The 21,754-nt window shown below is 36.2% G+C and overlaps 2 protein-coding genes across 3 annotated transcripts; one reads left to right on the forward strand and one right to left on the reverse strand.

Annotated features, from left to right (window-relative positions):
* The first annotated feature begins 1 nt into the window (after window position 1).
* Window positions 2-5,193, forward strand: LOC110782609 (probable LRR receptor-like serine/threonine-protein kinase At3g47570). 2 transcript variants are annotated; one of them, XM_056837932.1, is made up of 4 exons: window positions 2-96; window positions 1,434-4,055; window positions 4,230-4,610; window positions 4,763-5,193. In XM_056837932.1, exons 2-4 carry the CDS (start codon window positions 1,508-1,510, stop codon window positions 4,774-4,776), a joined length of 2,943 nt encoding a protein of 980 aa, XP_056693910.1. In that variant the 5' UTR covers window positions 2-96; window positions 1,434-1,507; the 3' UTR covers window positions 4,777-5,193. The 2 variants fall into 2 exon arrangements, with proteins under 2 accessions (XP_056693910.1, XP_056693909.1); XM_056837931.1 differs by lacking the exon at window positions 2-96 and having other exon boundaries at window positions 304-4,055.
* Window positions 5,194-5,460: 267 nt separating this feature from the next.
* Window positions 5,461-17,962, reverse strand: LOC110787850 (putative 1-phosphatidylinositol-3-phosphate 5-kinase FAB1D). The gene is made up of 13 exons (XM_021992518.2): window positions 17,705-17,962; window positions 16,718-16,976; window positions 16,599-16,635; window positions 15,864-16,442; window positions 15,331-15,484; window positions 14,892-15,239; window positions 12,205-13,080; window positions 11,526-11,851; window positions 10,932-11,058; window positions 10,648-10,803; window positions 8,547-10,199; window positions 8,191-8,457; window positions 5,461-6,218 (listed from the first exon to the last, which is right to left on the reverse strand). The coding sequence occupies exons 2-13, from the start codon at window positions 16,935-16,937 to the stop codon at window positions 5,865-5,867; spliced, it is 5,097 nt and encodes a 1,698-aa protein (XP_021848210.2). The 5' UTR covers window positions 16,938-16,976; window positions 17,705-17,962; the 3' UTR covers window positions 5,461-5,864.
* Between the last annotated feature and the right edge of the window lie 3,792 nt (window positions 17,963-21,754).

Genomic DNA, 21,754 nt, shown 5'->3' on the forward strand with positions numbered 1-21,754 from the left:
GATACAGGAAGAACTGTTTCCCTCAAAAAAAGATACAGGAAGAACTGTGATTTGGTTTCAGAAACAAATTATACCTTTCCATTGTTTGCTCAACAGGTAAGAATCTTTTTGGTCACATACTGCATTACTCCCTAATTAACTTTGCTGTGAAGAAATTCATATTCATGTTCATATTTTAGAAAAGACTGCATATGTTTAACACAAAATCTTATTTACAAGTGGTGTATAATAAATAACACTAGAGTAAAGGTTAACTTAAAATGGAGCGATTCCTGGCATATCAAAATTCTCAAAATACGCCTCTCTTTCAATAAATTCTCACTCTACCGTCCACGTAACATTGGTGGAAAAAAAAATTATTTATTCCCCGGTTCAGCGCAAAATCGCTAATGCAATTGGTGATATTGTAAGGGAAATGGTTAATTGAATTGGTGATGTAATAAGGTAAAATCGCCAATTAATTGAATTGGCGATGTAATGATGTAAAATATAGCACGAATGAGTAAAAGAACATTGAGCAAATCCCGCATACCAGCTCCCGACTTTTCCTGTCAACCCCTACCAGTAAAGAATAATCCATGACTTTGATATTCTGCCATGAAAGAAAGGAAGAAAGAGAGATCAGAAAAACCAAAGGTCCTTCTCTTAGCCAAAATCAGTTCTGGTCAGTGAAAGGAAGAAAGGAATAATCAGCTTTGGCCTTATGTATTCAGTTACTTTAAGTTAGAAGCTTATTATTGAGTTTTGTGTGCTAAACTGGTTGACACAATGGTTGATTATGGAAATTATACTATGAAATCAATCATTTAAGATGAAATCAAGCACAGTTAGATTTCTCAAGACTCCTGAAACAGAATCTGTATCCTGAATTTTTTTTGCAATGAATTCATTTTATCTACCTGTATCACAGTATGGTACCCATGTCAGTAATCTAGCAATGTTCAGTAATCAACTCAGTGTGGTTTAAGAGGTAATGATCAAGATTGAGTATTGAGCATAATGAGAAGGTTCCTTGGAAAATATTGGTATTCAAACTAGTGAGTGTTGTCTGTTTGTAGCAACTAGCAAGACAAGACACTAGACTTATGACTTAGAAATTTCAAATATGCAAAAAGATAATTTCCAAGAATTTTCAATCACGCATATTTTTCTTTACTTGTTATTTTCCCAAGTCTTCTTTAACTCAAAATAATTTGAGGCTCAGGATAATTTTCATTTCTTTGCTTACGTTCTACTCCTGACTAATTCTATTGTTTCTGCAATATATATATGGTTGCAAAAACATATAATTCGTATTATCAATTCTCTCATAACTAATTAAGTATAAGCTAATTAAGCTATGTCTTCTTTCTCAAAAAAGCTAAACTTACCCTCCTTTCTTTACTGCATCCTCTGTGCTATTTTCCTGTTGTGCTGCCTCCCCTTCTCAGTAGCTGGTAACAATGAAACAGACAGATTAGCCTTGCTTGAAATCAAATCCAAAATAACACTCGACCCTTTAGGTGTTATGAGTTCATGGAATGACACCCTCCACTTTTGCGAGTGGTACGGTGTTACTTGTGGCCGCAGGCACCAGAGAGTGACGAGACTTGACCTGGATTCCTCAAAACTGACAGGTATCATTTCTCCTCATCTTGGTAACTTGAGCTTCCTCATGGAGTTATACCTTGACAATAACAGTTTTGGTGGCACAATTCCTCTTGAAATCAATCGTTTGCACAGGTTACAAACTCTATCGCTGGATAATAATTCCATTATAGGGCAAATTCCGTCAAATATATCAAGTTGTTATAGCCTTACAAGTATATATCTTTATAATAACATGCTGGTGGGAGAAATTCCACCCATGCTTGGTTCCATGACACATTTGCAATTTCTTGATATAGGATCGAACAACTTGACCGGTATTATTCCTTCATCTATTGGGAACTTATCATCTTTGTATTCACTCTCCTTGAAAGAAAACAGATTGGTAGGAAGCATTCCTGATAGTTTGGGGAAACTGAGTAATATTACCATATTGTATTTATCTGGCAATAAGTTATCTGGAGTAGTCCCACCCTCAATCTTTAACCTCTCTTTACTAACAAAACTAGATTTAGGAGTGAATGATTTGGAAGGAAACCTCCCTTCAGATTTAGGCAACACACTTCCACAACTTCAGTGGTTCTCTATAGGTGAGAATAGGTTCACTGGACATATTCCAGCTTCAATATCTAATTCTTCAAACCTACAAGTTCTTGAGTTGAGTTATAACCATCTTCAAGGACAAGTTCCTTCTTTGCACAAGTTAACAAGGCTTACTTTCCTTGTCCTTGACCAAAACTCCCTTGGATATGGCCAAGTTGGGGATTTGAACTTCGTTTTATCCTTGACTAACGCCACCAATTTGTATCACCTTGGGATAGGTGAAAATAACTTCAAAGGAGTCTTCCCTAAAACTATCTGCAACTTTTCTTCTCTCATAATTTTGAGACTATACCATAACAACATAGCTGGAGAAATTCCAGGTTGCATTGAAAATGTAGCAACATTGCAACTCCTTGATGCTGGTAGCAATGCACTTTCTGGAGTCATTCCTCAAGGCATAGGGAAGCTCCAAAACCTTCAGCAGTTATTTCTAGGTAGAAACCAAATTTCCGGGGTCATTCCAACCTCAATTGGAAACTTAACTAAAATGTCTATTTTATCGCTTTCAAACAATAGATTAGTAGGTCAAATACCCTCATCACTTGGAAATTGTATATCGTTAAATGAACTAGATCTTTCCAACAACAGTCTTAGCAAGAGCATACCCCCACAACTTTTTAATCTACCTGTCTTGTCTATCGCACTCGATTTATCCACAAACCACCTAACTGGGTCTATTCCTGAAGAAGTTGGGAGACTGACTAATCTTGGCGCCCTTTTTCTTTCTCAAAACATGTTATCAGGTCAGATACCTAGCTCTCTTGGTAGTTGTGTGTCGTTAGAGTATGTACTCATGTCAGCAAACAAATTCCATGGCACCGTTCCTGATACATTGCAGACACTAAAGGGTCTCCTTCAGTTAGATTTGTCAGACAATAACTTATCTGGGAAAATACCAAAATTTCTGTCTAGTCTACAGTTACAAGTCCTAGAATTATCCAACAATAACCTTGAAGGTCAAGTACCTGATGATGGAGTCTTTAGTAATGCAAGCGTTGTTCACATCAGTGGTAACACTAGGCTTTGCGGAGGAATACCTGAACTAAAGTTGCCGCGATGCAGTTTAAGCAGCAACTCACAGAAGAGAAAATCAGAGAACAGGAAGAAAAAATTAGCAGCTGCAATTCTTTCTGGGTGTTTTGGAGTTATAGTGCTACTGGTTGTTCTTGTGTTATTATATACTCTCAGACACAGAAAGAGGACTAAGAAACCCACAGCTTCAGATGATTCAGAAAATTTTCCAAATCTATCTTACCAAACACTTCTTAAAGCCACGAATGGGTTTTCCTGTGAATGTTTGATTGGCAGTGGTACATTTGGTGTTGTGTACAAGGGGATACTTGATGAGGATGAATCTACTGTCGCCATCAAGGTGTTTAATCTTCAAAATCATGGTGCTACAAAGAGTTTTTTGGCTGAATGTGGAGTCCTCCGTAGCATCCGACACCGAAATCTTCTGAAAGTTGTAACAGTTTGCTCAAGTGTGGATTTTCAAGGCAGAGATTTCAAGGCTTTAGTTTATGAGTACATGGTGAATGGGAGTTTGGATGATTGGCTGCATCCTGTATATTCAATCATCGGAGTGGAGGAAGAAAATAATATGTCAAGGCACTTAAATCTTCGCAAAAGAATTGATATAGCAGTTGATGTTGCATTTGCGTTGGATTATCTGCACTACCATTGTGGTGGTTCCGTAGTTCATTGTGACCTCAAGCCGAGCAATATTCTTCTTGATGATGAAATGGTCGCACATGTGGGTGACTTTGGCCTAGCCAAGTTCCTATTGAAAGACATCAGTGACGAATCCAATTCCAACCAGTTAAGCTCTGTTGGAGTGAGAGGTACAATCGGTTATGCTCCTCCAGGTAAACCAATGTTTTCATATCTATCTCCAAAACTATACTGTATAAGGCCCTGTTCTTTAGAGCTGAACTGAACTGTCAGTTAATTCCTGAAATTGTAGTTAAGCCAAAAAGAACAAGGCCTAAATTCCATGTTAATTTCACAATAATTTTTAACACAAGAGGAATTACATGCAGAGTATGGTATGGGGAATGAGGTGTCTACCAACGGCGATGTGTACAGTTTTGGGATCCTATTACTGGAAATGATTACAGGAAAGAGGCCTACTAATGACATGTTCAAGGGAGGGCTAAGCTTACATGGCTTCGTCAAAGAAGCTCTGCCTGAAAATGTAATGGAGATTCTAGATCCTGTACTTCTTGAAGACATAGACAGTGAGGAGACGGATAGTATCTTAATGTCGGAGGCACTGACTTCTATACTAGGAGTAGCACTCTCCTGCTCAACTGAGTTCCCAAGAGAAAGGTTGGAAATGAATGATGTTGCTGCAAAACTATCATCAATCAGAAACAAGCTCCTCGGAACTCGTTTACAACAAAGGAGGAGAATTCAAGCAGGTAATGTTTCAACTACTTCTTTTCCCCCCAGAAATGACTGGAATGATTTTATTCTGCAAGTTTTGTAATTTTCGATTATTCTATTTTCTTCTTTTGGGGATTAAGGCTTCGGTTGTTATGTTATTTATTCTATTTACTTCTTCTGGGTGCAGGAACACGATGGTGATCAATGTTTAACCAATTTCAGTCATCTTCCATGAGCAGGCTTGTGCTATGGTGGCCGGCCTGAAGAATAAGATTAGCTCATATGCTTCAGTTATATACTTGATATTTTTTTCACTTTTTGGTTCTTCTTCTAAATAGCGGTTAGAGCAGTACGGACTCAGGATCAGAACATCAGAGCAACTATCTATTTCAGAATATAGTTTCTTAATTACTTAGATGTGTTACAGTAAACATTTTCTAAATCCGTAGCTGTATTAGGTGTTTGAGAACAATAGCCGCGTTGATTGATTCATCCATTTTTTTGGGTGGGAGAAAATGGTAGTTGTTTTCATGTATAGCAGAGGAAATGGTAGTTGTCCATTTAAAGGCTTAATCTTAAAGAATGTTTGATTTCTGGTGAATCCAGATAGAGGAAGAATTGTCATTTTGTTTCATAAACAAACTATACCTTTTCATTGTTTGCTCAACAGGTAAGAATCTTTTTTGTCACATACTGCATTACTGCCTAATTAACTTTTCTGTGAAGAAATTGATGTTCATATTTAATCTTTGTCTTAGGCAAAGACTGTTTTGTAGAATGGAGAAAATTTATAAACACGCGTCTGAAAACCTAGAACTCGCTTTACTTTCAGATCATTAGAAAGTTGCTTATGTAAACCTGCTTATTTGTGAACAAAATAAAGTATAATCAAGACAGGAACAATCTTCTCAAAAATTGGTCATCGGGAAATCAATGTTCAACATTCAATTGTTACAGAAACAAAAAAGTAACAGTGTATAATAAGTTTTCACCTTCAGCATTATCAAAGCTCCAAATATATGCTTTGTCATCATCACTAATGCAGTTTACTACAGAATTTACAAATTCTTTTTTGTGTATATAGCTCAACCTGCACACAGGGGAGGCCTAACCTAATACGATGTATATACCCAGTTATCTGCTAAATAATCGCAATATAACCAGTTGTTATGTGCAGCAGCAGCAGTAACAATCTATGTACAGTATCAATTTTTTTTTTTTACTGTAACAGAAGGCAATGAAGCAAAAAAGAGAAAAATATAGCCGCGAATGAGTAAGAGAACGTTGAACTAATCATGGGTTTGAACACCATTTAGTTCCTCCTCGGGTTTTTCTGACTTTATAACAGAAGAATCATGAACTTTGACACCACAAAGTTTGCAAGGGTTGGAAGATCTGTGAGAACACCAGTGATCTGGAACTGTCAGGAAATGAGTATCCATGAACTTTCTGAACCTCTTCTTATACTCATGTGGTGAGATAATAGTTGGTAAAACATTTTTGGGAACAAGGGATGATTTTACCCAGGTCTCAAGTTGTTTATCCCAGGTGTACTGTCTTAGATAATCTATAATCCCGCATACCAGCTCCCGACTTTTCCTATCAACCCCTACCAGTAAAGAATAATCCATGACTTCGATATTCTGCCATGAAAGGAAGAAAGAATTATCAGAAACAAAAGGTCAATCAGCTATTATTGGTGAAAACTCGGTAAAAATCAGCAAAAAATCAGTTGTAGTCAGTGAAAGGAAGAAAGGAATGATCAGAAACCAAAGGGTGCACACCATTAGGTCCTTCACTTAGTCTTGAAAAAAAAAATCTTTTTTTTTGAGGGGTAGTCTTGAAAAAATTAATACTCAATAATTTTGAATAGTTATATATTCCCTAAATATCAGTGTCAATCAGCTATTATTGGTGAAAACTCGGTAAAAACAGCAAAATCAGTTGTAGTCAGTGAAAGGAAGAAAGGAATGATCAGAAACCAAAGGGTACACACCATTAGGTCCTTCACTTATGCTTGAAAAAATTAATACTCAATAATATTAAACAGTTATATTCCCTAAATATCAGTGTCAATCAGCTATTATTGGTGAAAACTCGGTAACTGGATATGAGAAAAAAAAAACACTAGAGAATCAGCAAAAATCAGTTCTAGTCAGTGAAATACAGTTTTATTTAGCAGAAATCAGATTCACCATTTCAATTCAGTAAAAATTCACATAATTAGTCAATCAACTAATGTCAAAGACGAAAGATAGAGAAATAAGATGTCACAAGAAAAAAAATGTAGTATTTGATTCATTCAAAAACTAAAGGGTACAACACCATTAGGTCCTTCTCTTCATCTTGAAAAAATTAAATACTCAATAATTTTAAATAGTTTATATTCCCTAAATATCAGTGTGAATCAGCTATTATTGGTGAGAACTCAGTAACTGGATATGAGAAGGAAAAAAAACACTAGAGAATCAGCAAAAATCAGTTCTAGTCAGTGAAATGCAGTTTTATTTAGCAGAAATCAGATTCATCATTTCAATTCAGTAAAAATTCAGGTAAGGAGAGCAGCGTCTTAGTAATTATATATGAAAATACTTCTGTCTCTTTCATCCTTGTAAATTCAGGGGATGTTTGGTATGGGATATTCAGGAAAGGGAAAAAGAAGGGTTGATTCCATTTGTTGTTGTTTGTAATGTCATTTTAATCATTCCCTTTACCCCTTTCTTACCCACAAACTCCTCTAAACTGATTTCCCACACCCCCTATGGTAGTTGCATTCCCTTTCTACACAACCAACAACAACAGTGACCAACCAAAACCACCCGACCACGACGCTGCCATCATCAGAACATCCTCCCACCACCACCTTGCCGCCCTACCACCACCCTCACAAGCACCACCTTACCGCCCTACCACCACCAGCAAGTCCCCTCTGCAACTACCAGTAACACCACCCTCTCACGAAACCCCTACCCCACCTCTCCGAAACCCATCCCCACAAAAGAAACCTCGCCCCCCTCCCCCCCTCCCACCTGAAACCCCACCACCGGCAACCCCATTCGCAAAACAGAAGCATCACCAATGAAACAACAACCCCAGTACCCAACCCCGACGGCCACCGCCCGCCCCCCCAAAAACCCATCAATCACAGCTTGGAGGAAGAATTCGGGGTAACGGCGACGACAAGACGACAGTGTGGAGGGGGTGGAGGAGATGACACCATGAGAGGGGAAGAATATGGTGGAGGCACTAGTGAGAGAAGGAAAAGTCTGTCAAAACAAAAAGAGAGAAGGAAAAGAATTTGAGTGACAAAAACCCACCAAACAACATCTTATGTCAAAGGGTTTTCCTTTCTATTCCCTCCCAATCCCTTTTATGGGTTCATTCCTTTACCCCGTTTGAACCAAACGCCCCTCATAATTAGTCAATCAACTAATGTAAAAGACGAAAGATATAGAAATAAGATGTCATGAGAAGAAAATTGTAGTTTTTGATTCATTCAATCACATATCCTTTAGATTTCTTCTTTGCTTTTTACTGATATAGGAGGTTGGGGACTTGGGGTGGGGATTGGAGGGTGTCACATCATGATTATAAGTAAACATCACAGTAACTTACATTGAGAAATGTTGTGTCATTCCAGACAGCTCGTTGTAGGAGTCTCTTAGCTTTCTGACCAACATATAAAGGAGATGAATTCATGTCGTTGACAAAGTTTTGGTCCAAAAGAACTTCCCCTGCACCATCAGCAGTTGCGGTGAAACGAGCATGCAATGCACCCTTTAAATCATACTGGCGAATCATATTCCTGCCAAAAGAAAGGTTCTCCTGAACCATGAGATCATGTTTTGTCTCTTTCCCGCTCTTGGGATTTCTAATAGTAACCTGCAAATACGGAAGCAAAGATCAAATGATGTCCAGAATCAAATTTGAAAGCAAGGATGAAATAATGTAGAAATGTGTTTGTGGAAAACCTGATAGATTCCCAGAATTTTTGCAAGGCAAGTTTGATTCCCAGAGTAAACAGATTCCTTCATGTGCTGGAAATAGGCAGAGGCAAACTTCATGAAAGAATCAAATTCAGTCTTTTTAATTTCCTTCACAATAAGCCTGTCATCAAGTGTTTTGGCAAAAATAGACTTGCTCTTCCCACCTTTGGCATCCCAGATCTTACAGCGACTAAGGGATGCAATGTAATCACTTTCCGATGGACAGCATCTGTCTCGAAGACTGCGGAATTCATTGGGATGTATGATAATTACTGAATATTTTCCCTTCATAGGATATTTATCAATGCCTAGAGTAACTTCATTGTACACTCGCCTATAAGAAACCAGAGAGTCAAAGCGATTCAAGCCATCAAGGCTGGAAAGATGAGATTCCGTAAAAGTCATGCTTGGTGAAGAATGAATTAAGTCTGGATCATGAAAACTGCTCAAAGGCCAAGGCTCTGATATAGCACGTTTAAGGGAAGCACTTTCATCACTATTTGATGCCGGAGGGGCTGAAACCTCAATGGCAGCCAACGCACAAGCAACACAGCTTGAGATTTCACCATCAAAATCAGACACAATATTAATTAGGTCACCATCTCTGAGAGGCATGTGAATCCTTGAACCCTCTTCAATTATCACTTGTGATACTGTTGGCAAGAAGTCAGGAGAGTGAAGCAGTTCAAATTTGGGTAAGTGACCAAATCTAGACGGGCGACCTTCTAGAAGATCCTCCATGCACTCCACTCGAGTTTGTCCAAATGGATTCCACCACGGGGAGTCTAATTTCAGAAGAGGAGAATTTAGGGTTTCAGACGCCTCTGTATCATCAGAGAGACTACTATTTTCCTTTTCTGATTCAATAAATATGCTTCTATCTTCCGAAAAATGGTCAGGCGGAGAAACAGTGTCCTGTTGAGTACTCCCATCATTAGGATGAAGATCAGAAGGAAGATTTGTGCTTCCGTTTGACTCTTGAGATAATGAAATACATGAGACAATGGGAAAGGTTTTCAAGTTTTGCTCTACAAGTCCTCCTTCACTTGAAGGCTCCTTAACTGACATATTTTCTGCTTCTGCAACCATCTCAATTTCGACCTCTACATCATTACAGTTATCAGAAGTCTTGTCATCACCATGTGAAATATATTCTATACCCTCAATCTTTACATCGAGGTGACTATTTTCAGCTCTTTGCACTCCAACTTCTGAAGCACACCCATTGTTTAACTCCGTTTGTCTCTCCACCACTTTAGTAGTAGCTTCAACTGTCCCATCATTATGCTCTTTTTCTGAATCCACTTCCACTTCCCCTTGCATTGCTTGATCATCAAGCTTTCGTGTGGCTTCACACTCACTTCCAGATCTGTGCTCTTCTAATACCATTTTCACAGTTTCAGCAGCTGTCTTAGACTCTTCAGCTACTTCTCGAGGACTGCCATCCTCCTTCAAACCCGTTTTCCTTTGCGCCACTTCATTTATGTCAGTCACAATAGACTGGGAAGAAGAAAGTAAAGACTGCAACCGCCGATCCCAAACACATGCTTCTAACAGAATTTCCCAACGTAGCCGGTTCAAGCTCACAAGTTTGTAGACAGAGTCATGTGTATCTTCATTGGTATCCTTAAAGTTCTCCTGTTTTTTACAATACCACAGCAAAGCAACAAAGTAATGAACTTAGTTTAGGATGCATTGTAATTGCAACTCATAATATTGTGAGCCAAACATTCCAAAGGTCACAAAATAATGGGATACAGCCATACTTGGTGTACTATTTCAAGAGTTTAAAAGCATATATCCATTCACAGCATCGACAAGCCTATCCAATATTCCAATGTTCAATTTCCGACTTCCTAGCATCTTAAACAATATAAGAACGAAGGCAAATAGCAGCGAGATAGAGAAAGAGTTAAAAATAATGATCAGCGCTAACCCTAAATGAGATTAGTTCTTAGAAGTAAGAAGATGAAAAAATTAAAGAGGAAGAACCCTAACATCCATAAATTTACCACTAGAGCATTGAGCAGCCTGAGCACAGAACAGGATACATGAAAGGTCGCATGCATGGAAAAGAGAAACTTACTTCAAATTCAGATCTTTCCAACTTTAATATGTCTACAATGTCAGCAAACCCTTTTGAATATCCATTTAGAACCAGGTTCCAGCCAGAAAAGCGAGATTCTAAGTTGTTCAAGTGATTCTCAAGTTCTTTAAAAAGTAATAATCCTGTAGTGTAGACCTGCAAGGAATAGAGGAAAGAAAAAATATTCACTCATACTGAAGCAATTTGCACCTTTCTTCCATTCTAAAGAATAATAAATCAATCTATTTTCACAACTAAAAAGTGTTGAAAAAGAGAGGACGAACCTTGCTAATTTCAGGGCGGAGCCAGTCCCTGTCAATTGAACTATTGAATTTCATCTTCTGGGCTGGCACAGAAACGGAATATATTGCAACACGGGAGTACTGAAACATAGCAACCATGGAACCCAGTCTGCAAATCATGTAATATATGAGAAGGACAGAAGGAATAGTAAATTATTGCTTTTACAGACAAAAAGGAACAAAGATCTATTTGGTCGGTCTTTTAGAATTTTGTATCAAGCCAGATAAAGTGTGTTTACCCCATTAAAAAGAGGTTTTCTAAGAGTTCAGAGTTGTAAATATACATTAATTAGTTTATACACTCACTAAAGAGAATCCTTCCTTACTTAATGCTACCACTGAACTAACCAAAAGTGGACAGAAGCGAAAATAAGTTTTAAGAAATAAATTAGTATACTTCCACCATTAGAAAAAGGTGTTCCAAGAGTTCAGAGTCGAAATAATTTTAGCTCAAAAGGTTATACTTAAAAGTGTCCTTTTTTAGGACTTAATGGCTTAATGCCACAAAACTAACGGAAAGTGTATGAGAGGGAAAATAAGTAAATAAAGATAATGTTTATAGGCCAGATTTAATACCCAAAAAAGTAGAGGAAGTCCTTCTGAAAGCAATGTCCACAGCTAGCAAGCCTGTTAAATGAAGAATGACTTGAAAAGCTAAGCTCCAAAAACTTGCCAAATGATAAGCAACGTGCAGCGTCTGATATTAATACTCTTTTCGTTGCCTTCTCCTCATCAGGCTCACATTTACTACAACGACTCCACATCCATAGTTTCTCTTCAGTTTTTCTAGGCAAATGCTTATCACCAAGTTGTTTGACTCGTATAGTAAGCTGCTTGCTGTGATGAGCATAATAGTAGATATGAGCTTCAGGACGTTGAGTGCATGCCTCACATTTAAAAGCCTGCACATCACATCCAAAAGATCCAATAAGGCTCACCTTTAAAGACTTAGCACAAATTAATTAAACCACAGTTTTTGATAAAAGTTCTATAATCACAAATTAAAACATTTCACAACCAACTATTTGCCAATATATATATATATATATATATATATATATATATATATATATATATATATATATATATATATATATATATATATATATATATATATATATATATATATATATATATATATATATATATATATATATATATATATTTCACAACCAACCCCTTAAATATGAGAAACAACAGCTTCAAAAAATAAAGGAATTTCATATGAGAAACAGTCCAGCTGATTGGAATTAACCTGGTTGAAAAGATTATCACGCAAGAACTTCCCAAGAGGAGCATCAAAATTTCTGTAGAATTTGATATGAGAAAAATGGCTTTGCTCGCATATAGTCCCTTTTAAAGCATTTCGGCTAGTCTTCAAAACCAATATGCTCTCAGAATCCAATACACTATTGATTTCATCCTTTGCACTGATGCTCTCTGCACCATCATCTGTTGGTCCTTTTGCTTCCCCATCAGCTACAGAGGAGTTGTCCTTTTGCTCTGAATCATTATCCAGAGACTTGTCTTCTTTGCCTTCGTTCTTTGTCTCTATGTCACAACGCTCAGAAGGCTCTTCAGTAGATGAAACAGGAATCGAGACTGCAGTCTGAGCTTCAGGTTCCCTCCCAATTAAGTCAGTGAACGTAGACATGTGTTCATAGGTAGCTGGGGAAAGGGTTGAAACTTTCTCCATCGCATGAGAGAATGATCTTGATGCAACAGAAAGAGTATATGAACCATCAGCTTCCAACTGCATATTGTGGGGAACTTTGTCATGAAATCCATTGAGAGAAGTTATCTCAGCATCTTCGGCAGTAAACTCCTTAACATGACATGACTCTTCCTCTTGAAGCTCATTAGAAACCAGTACATCTTCGGCAGTGGGTTTTTGCACATAAGAAGACTCCCAGTCATCCCCGCTTGAGATCTGTACTCCATCTGCTGAAGAATCGCCCTCATAAGCTGGGGAGTTGTCAGCAGCTTTTCCAGAGGCAATAGTGGAGAACATAGAATTCTGATCCAAAAGAAAGGAAGTTTCCAGGAGGAAATGATAAGCCATTACAACAGCACATTGTACAACACACTTCACTTTCTTCAATTCTTCAGCATGAGAACCCTTCAGCAGAATCTGTGCCATTAGAGGTTCAAGTTATAGATCAAGAGTAAATCAACCCTTACTTTACTTGATAATAATCCTAATGGAAAAGGGCCCGAGGGCACCAGAGCAAGTAAGGAAAGCTAGACGCCTACTACAGAACGGCAGATAATCTCTTCAACAGTTCAGATATCATGTCATTAGGCTCCTTAAATTAAATCCTTAATTTACATCATGAAACCAATAGTGTCATATAAATTTCTCTACAAGAAAATGAAAATAATGCACCAGATTTTACATTAGAGCACAACCCACAAACAGACTGCATAGCACTTCCTTATTTCTTTGGCATCTTCTGCATGAAACTTCCGGATGAGGATGTTTGTTGCACTTGCAACATTATTAACAAAAAAAAAACTGACGAGCTACTAAAAATAGGTGGGGGCAACCTCAATTGATGATGATACACATTATGCAAGGCCTAAATGATCGTCTGCGTAGGACAGGGGATTCCAGAAAGCTATAAGATTTAGAAATATCATATCATGGCATTGAAATGAAAAGGTGTAGAATAAACAAACAGGAAGAAGGTGATTGAGCAAAGATTTACTACACAAAAGCTCACACCACCTACATGGGCTTGACATGTACCCATGCTGCGGAACCCAATAGAAGGTTTTCATACTGTCGTACATGAGAACATCATACTCAGTCAAGGTTTTCACTGCATGTACTTTTGGCGGTTTTCTCTCATTAGATGTATACCCAGGCGGCCAGGTCGGTAGGAGTAATAGGAATGAATTAATATGAAATTGTGTAAATGCAGTCACATGCCAATGTCCATGGTAAGGGAACTCTATCCTGGTCAGGTGTTTTCTTCTTAAGTGTCTATACCACCTCTACAGGTGGTATTCGGTGGTAATGGAAATTATGAAGAATAAACTATATAAGAAATACCATGCACATTGACGTTTGACTTCTCCTACAAAATTAAACCATAAATCCACTATCAATATCACCATGTATTACCATCTACCAAACTGATTGTGAGTGTCTTTTAATTATAGTAGATTATACATACTAAGTGCTAAATGTTAATATACTTCAATTATACACAATTTCTGTCGTATTATTTTCAATGCTGTTAACAGTTTAACTTGTACTTCGTATCTCAAACTTTGTTAACAATTATGTTTACTTTTTAATCATTTCTTTTTACATCATCCCCCATTCTTTGAGGGTCTTTCTTTTTTCATCATCCCCCTCAAAGTAGAGTGATGCATATGACTCGCACCTAGACCCCTCCAACGACAGGAAGTAATTGGGCTGTTGTTACATGTCAATTTACCATGTGCCCCTGCACCTAGGGGCACATCTAGAACTTTCCCTTGTTAAGAACTGTAATAGATTAATCATTCGGGGTAATGAAGCAAAAACGAAAAGAAAAGCCTACACATAAAAACATATTCCATAAGTTGATAGTCTATAAACCCAAAAAAACAAGCAAAAGATTCCAAAATGATTTCCAGTAGCACCTACATGATCATATGGACTAGAAGACTATACACCCAGTACACCTGTTTTAAGCTTCTTAATGCATGATGTAATATAAAAGACATAGCTCCCTGATAAACCCAGGAACAGAGGGCTAGAACTAAGACAATAGAGGATCCACTCATTCCCCTGTTTTAATAATTTGAATAAGCATTGCAAAGGATTGTACAACAGCCACCACGGCCCACCAGGACTAGTTTAGCTTTTCTCAGGAAATTGTAACATACTAGAAATCTAGAAGACTTCCACAATACAATTATACAAGAGTAGCATAGCAAAATCGGACTTACTGTACAACCAAGTCGTGTCGGACTTCCCACCACAAACATCAAAGTCTTAGATGGTTTTTTTCCACCTTCACCAACAATAGTATGCTCCTCTACGAACTTCTCAAAATAAAGCTCAGTACAATGTTTTAGCTCCTGGTTAAATGTGACGTCAGAGGACAAGATGGGTGAATTAATGCAACGAGCAATCCTTTCCAGGCGATTAAGCTTCATATCCAGGACCAGGGTGGCTGCCAGTCCCACTTGAACGATCTGTTCCATGACAGCACGAGAAGCAGATTTTTCAACCAAAATAACATTTGGTTGACATGCTTTCAAATTCTTTATCAGTTCATCGCAGTTGACTTTATCCTGTTAATTGAAGGGACTTGTCAGAACAAGCACAATAGCAAAATGAAAATGACTGGGAAGATATTAAATTCTCAAACAACCTAGAATTTACCTCAGAAATCAATGAACTAAATGACGCAAGCCCTGATGAAACAGATGACGGACCCAGCATTCCTTGTATAAGTAACAATCTAGGATTTGTGTACTTGGTAATCATGTTTTTGTGAGCAGCATGCTTCTTAAAGACCAAGCCTTCAATTAGTCGACTGCAAAACATTTGTACATATTAATTTTAAATAAGCAGAAGCAGACATCTTCAAATAAGCTAGTCCTACAATATACGGTATCCAACTATCACCTTAGAATACTTTATGGGTTCATTAATTTTAAGTAAATTATGAAATACGAAATATGTTGCAAACTCAACTTGTCGTCATTTAGAGACATATTTCACATTAAAGAAAACTCTCCCACCTTAGGTAACAATGTGGGTAAGAAATTGAAAATAATAAGACCATGTAATGTAATTTACCAAAAATTTCTTTACAAACTTTTTGGAAATAATATTAGAACCCCTGAAATCATAAAATTATCAATTAACAGAATGCAAAAAGTACATAGAAAGCTAAAAGATTAACCAAAAACCTTTCTCTGCGAGATCCAGCAGCAACGCATTTAATCTTCACATATCCAAATGGATCCATTGCTTTACCCTCAGTGACACCAGGCTCCACAAATGTAGCAGCTTGCCACGCCAAATCTGTAACAATATCCACCCAGTTTTCTTCCTTTTCATCACAGATTTCTACACCAAGTTTTCTAAGTAGCTGGCTTACCAAGTCTTTGAACTTCTCATTCTTTACTTTTTCCCTTGCCAACTCAATCTCCTTCAATCTTGGATTTCCAAACTCCGAGCTATTGGGATTAGCATACTCTTCCACGTCATCACCCACGCTATTCGCGATATCATCGTTTTTATCCTCAGCTTCTGGAGGATCCCAAATCTCTTTTCGTTCGTAAAAGGTAGGAGATAGTTCATCTACTTCATCAGAAGACTCATCACTGTTTGTACTATCATCATTATTTTCAACATGACTGTCCACGACAAGTTTTTCAAGCATAACTACATCTTGCCCTGGCTTATGATTTTCCTTTACATTATACAACCTGAATCTGGGATCCTCTTGAACAATCTCCGACCCACTGCCATCCTCTCTACTATGCCTAGCAACATAAAATAAGAGACAAGTCATGAATCTCGCATACAGGCACTTAGGAAGTGAAAAGCCTATCTAGAGTTATCATATTCAACCCTAATCTAGAACACACAATGCAATAATTATCATAATTACATTCATAGTCCAGGAAATACAGACATACCCATCATCAAATGGGTTGTTATCCACGGAATACTCACCTGAAACACAGAAAGCAGACATGAAATCATACAAAATCATACCAAACTGATCATTTCATATGAATCAAGGACAGAATCTTACTGCTAATTGAAGCAAAACTTTCACAGCTCGTCAGTGATTTAGTTGGACCGGGTAAGGGTGATTCAAGAGTACTTGAAGGATCTTTCGGTAAACTTCCTTGTTCGGGATTCATAGCATGTGATGTAGAGGAAGTTACATGGTCTTCCCCGGAAAGCCCCAACTGTTCCTGATTATCGTTCGGTTCCATTTGATCATGTGACTCAGAACAAAACCGACACATCTACAACATTCAATCTCGAGAAACTCGTCTGCTGCCAAACTGGATGAGCACAAGACATTCAGTAAAACTTCAATGTTCAAGGGTTCTTTATTCTATTCCCCTTCCATACTTCATCAAAGCCAGAATCAAGAATAAAAAGTCATGAATTCTCTCAGATGATGTGATTTCCCCGATTAATGAGAAATTGAAAGTCAACTTTACAGAAAAATACAATCTTAACTCAGAAGATTCATTCTAGATCAAAAATGCCTGCCCACAAAATCAAATACACCAACAATTCCACAAAATATAACCAACTCCCAAACATTCAAGTAATCGGTCAAAATATACCCAGAATTGATCAAAATATACCCATAATAAAGGAATCAGTCAATTTATACCCAAAATTCAAATTAGATAAAATCTACTACAATATCAAGATTGAATTGAAGAGTCAAACTCTAGAAATCACCCACAATTCCACAAACTACTTAAAAACCTAGATCAAAACACAAAACACCGGGAAAATCCCAACTAAAATCCATAAACCCGTTCAATAAAATTCTAAGAAATGACAATTTCCACTTCAAACATTGAAGGAAAAAAAGTTGATCACCAGCTATTCAGGTCGGGGGGATTTAATTACACGCCATTAATAGAAACACGCAAAGTAAACTGGAAGCAAAAACAAAAGACAAATATACTGAAATCTACAGAAATCAATGGAAACTGATACTATAAAAAAATCAAGGAACAAGAATTTTATGGGAATAATTAAAGCAAGTCACCTGAAAAAGGTAACAAAAGAGATGCGAAGTAGAGCAGTGAAAATTTGAAGTCGTGAATCAGTCAACTAGAGTTCAACCCCAATAAATTCTGTATGTGCCCCAGAATTTAAGCTGAGAATTAGGAAGGGAAAATCCCGTGAAGAAATGCAAAGTAAAGAGGAGAGAGAAAGTGTGCGAGAAATGTTGAAGGGAAAGTGGAGAATGAAAGAATGAAGAAGAAGAAGAAGAAGAAGAAAGCGTCAATGTAAGTGGGGCCTGACACTCTCCCTCGTCACCAAAACTCATGTCTCCCAAATAAACTCACAATATAAATTCCACCGCTTTTTCTTTTTCAGGATTAATAAAAATTAAGTATTATTTTTTATTATTTTTATTAAATAATAATAAATATTATTATTATTACTATTATCATTATTTATTTATTATTATTGTTACTACGTCGTACTTAATACATACGACATTTCGAGGCGGAAACTTTTGTGTAAAATCGTCTTACCGAAAAGAACACTTTGATTTCTTAAGTAATTGATTTCATTGCTTAACTAATTAATTCTAGTGCTTAACTAACTAGTTACATTACTTAACTAATTGATTCTCGTGCTTAACTAATTGGTTTCATTACTTAACTTATACGACATCAAGTTGGTCTTTGGTGTAAGACCGTCTTATATAAAAGTTTGTACTTTCGAGGATAATAGAAGTTTTTTTTATGAGGGAGGAACGGGCACCAAATTTATTAACTTAAATAAGTTTCGCAAGAGTGTTATATTTGTGTTATATTTTGGGGAAAGCAATCCAAACATTCAAGTTTCGACCAACATCGACATCATATCTTGCAACAATATGAGTCGCGCGTTTTGTTGCTCGCTCTTTTGACTTGAATACACATAAATAAATAAATCAAATCACATATTCTTGCAACGTCTTCATATAAACGGGAAAATAGTTGTTGCACCATCACGCTTCTGCTCAATAGCACGAGCTACTCGCAAACGCGACACTCAAACCACTCCTTATTATAGCCCGACCTTATCGCCAACGTAACACCATAGAGCGCATCTGCACCTGATAAATTTGAAAAACATAAAGAATACCCAAGTTTATTTATGTTCTAATAAATTGATTGTCAAAAAAAAAAACTAATAGTTTTAAATAATTGAAAAATCAAGTGCATGGACATGCACTTAGTACCAAAATAAACGGCCGCATCTTGTGATTTTCGTGTGCTGCATGCATCGAAGGTGGATGGTTATTTTTATCACTAAAATCCGCAATTTGGATTATACACCCAGGTGCATAGTGCTCATTATGCACCCTGTTGAACATTCATTGAAAATCTAATGAACATGGAGAATGATTTCAATGTACATGTACTAGTAATATGTTTAAACTACATGTTCTATGGATTTAAACTATATGTTCTTTGTGTATGAACAATATGTTCTTTGTATTTGAACTATATGTTCATTAAAAAACAGGGTGCACAGTGATCATTGTGCACCCGGGTATATGAATCATATTTTGACTAAAATCATGTATTGGTAACAAGGAACAATTGTACTTGGTAAGGTTTTGAGTTTTCATTTAAGATTTAGGATTAACCACATGTCTTTCAAGTTTCTCTACATATACCAAAAACTTATGTTTAGATGTTTTTAAAAAAAAAAAAAATCAAGGCGATATTCACTATGCTAAACTGTTAAACATATATTGATTTTTTTTACGCATTTAGCCATTTTACGCCGGTTGTTTTAAAGGAGTGAGTATTAATTAATATCATTAATGATTTTTTTTAATTTCGGTCTCATAATCTCATATGAGATGGTGACTTAGTGTACATCTATACATGTTGTGGACATGTGAATTGCGATGTTTATAATGAACTTGATTGTAGAAGACAATTTCTCTTTAAATTTGTGCAAAATTGAAATTAAGATCCTAGAAGAAAGAACAAAATTTTAAAAATTAGAAGAAATACCAATAAATATAACTTGTACACAAATAATAAAAGTTTAATAAGTAATACACGTATTCAACAAAACAAAAATGTTGTTGATATGTAGTTATGTACAATTGTACAAATATACAATTGTTGGTTGACTTTGTTGTACCAATTGGCGTTTGCTTGTATTTCTACAAGGAAGCTTCTCGCCACTATTTTCATTTTTTTGACTTTTTGACTTGTAAATGTGTAATTAAGATAAGTCTATCTAAATGAAAATCAGGTGAATAGTTAATATATATATAGAATATATTATAAGATTGACATATTTGTTTTTCTCCTAATTAAGTTTTATCTTTCTCCTATCAAATATGAGGCATCCACCCTTTTCATAATAAGTTTTGACATTTCCAATTGAATATGAAGCATTTAAATGAAATTTGGTGAACAATTGATATAACACGTCATAAGATCGATACTCCCTATGTCCCTTAATACTCGATCCGGTATAATTTTTTGCACTATTCACATAATTTACTTTGACCCAATTTTATTTCTACTATTAAAAACAAATGTTAATATATAATATATTGTTGGCTTCATCTTAATATAGTTTTTCAAAATATTCATATTTTTATAAGTTTTTATAATATGTAGTAGAAATTGGTGGTCAAAGTTGTGCAATGACAAGCGTGTTTGGTCAAAACAGGTCGAGTATTAAGGGACGGAGGGAGTATTTTTTTTTTTCTTTTCTGGCAAATACTTATCTTTCTCATATTAAATATGAGGCATCCATCCTTTTCAAAATAAGATTTAACATTTCCAATTTTAGGAAAAAAGAAAAGTAACACATCTAGATGGTGCAAGCCGACCTTGATACAACTAATAAATGGAGTTAAGACAGTTAGTTATACTTAAATGTGGGTATAATTATACTTGTGAATTAACTGAGAATGCAATTGGCTTAGAAATGCATCCAAAAATAGAATAGTCGGCACTAATATTATTGATAGAACATTAATTTTGATAATTTAGTATTCTGTATTCTAATCATAGTAGTCTACTAGTCTTTTATGAGACCGTTATATTGTTGGATTAGTAACACTATATATTTTTATTATATCAAATTTTTATATATTTTTATTATATCAAATTTTTATAACATTGTTGGATTAGCGATCAAAGTTGTGCATTCGACAAGTATATCAGTAACAAATGGAGCAGTATTTGAGAAACAAGGTAGCTTTTGGGACCGGGCGATGCCCCGGATTACTACATTAATAACATTCACATTTATTTATATACTTTTGTTTGGCAATGATAACATGAAATATGTGAATAACTTAGTGGTAAAAACTTTATTGTTTAAAATCAAGGTCAAGGATTCAAACCTTATGCAAACCATGTTTGACATTTTTTATGTATAAAAAGATTACTTAGAGTGTATAAGCAGAGCGCAACGTGTCATGTATACTTTCTTATAGACTCCTTTTTTTTTTTTGTTCTACTACGAGGAGTTCCCACCGCCTTCGGCGAGTGGACTAATCTCCCGCGGGAGTTTGCATGGGTATCTCCATGGGCAGCATCCCTCCCAGTTGAGATTTTTTCCATTCCCAAGGCTCGAACCCGAGACCTTGGTTAAGGAGCAAGAGGCCTTAACGACTCATGTCAACCTCAATTGGTTATAGACTCCTTTCAATATATAGTAAAGATGATTTTTTTTTGATAGAATAGTAAAGATGATTTGGTATACATAGATCAGCAATTCAACATAATTTAAAAATCTCAATTAAAATAGGATTAACATGATTAATTCAAAATATCCAACGTGTACGTTTGTAAGTGGAGAATCACAATCGTTGATCTTTAAATCATTTATGATTATGTTACGGACAAACTATTTCATGGATATGGTTTTCTTTCATGTCATTTCATTGATCAACAATTTTAAGTTGCCACGATTTTTGTTTCCTCAAATGCTTACTTAAAATTATGTAAGAAGATCGAACACCCCATCCAAACATCACCCAAATCAATAACATAATTAAATATAGTGTAGTCTAATACTTAATCCTTGAAGAATCACTTTCCAAGATATAATAATCAAA

The sequence above is a fragment of the Spinacia oleracea genome, chromosome 2 (assembly GCF_020520425.1).
Source record: "Spinacia oleracea cultivar Varoflay chromosome 2, BTI_SOV_V1, whole genome shotgun sequence".
Lineage (NCBI taxonomy): Eukaryota > Viridiplantae > Streptophyta > Magnoliopsida > Caryophyllales > Amaranthaceae > Spinacia > Spinacia oleracea.

Excerpts from the sequence above, each read along its gene's own strand:
- LOC110787850 (XM_021992518.2), bottom strand. The coding sequence starts at position 16,937 with ATGTGTCGGTTTTGTTCTGAGTCACATGATCAAATGGAACCGAACGAT. Across the intron at positions 16,636-16,717 it reads AAGTTTTGCTTCAATTAGCA|GTGAGTATTCCGTGGATAAC; the intron begins GTAAGATTCTGT and ends TCTGTGTTTCAG. Across the intron at positions 11,059-11,525 it reads GACTTCCTCTACTTTTTTGG|ACTGGGTTCCATGGTTGCTA; the intron begins GTATTAAATCTG and ends CATGATTTGCAG.
- LOC110782609 (XM_056837931.1), top strand. The coding sequence starts at position 1,340 with ATGTCTTCTTTCTCAAAAAAGCTAAACTTACCCTCCTTTCTTTACTGC. Across the intron at positions 4,056-4,229 it reads AATCGGTTATGCTCCTCCAG|AGTATGGTATGGGGAATGAG; the intron begins GTAAACCAATGT and ends AATTACATGCAG.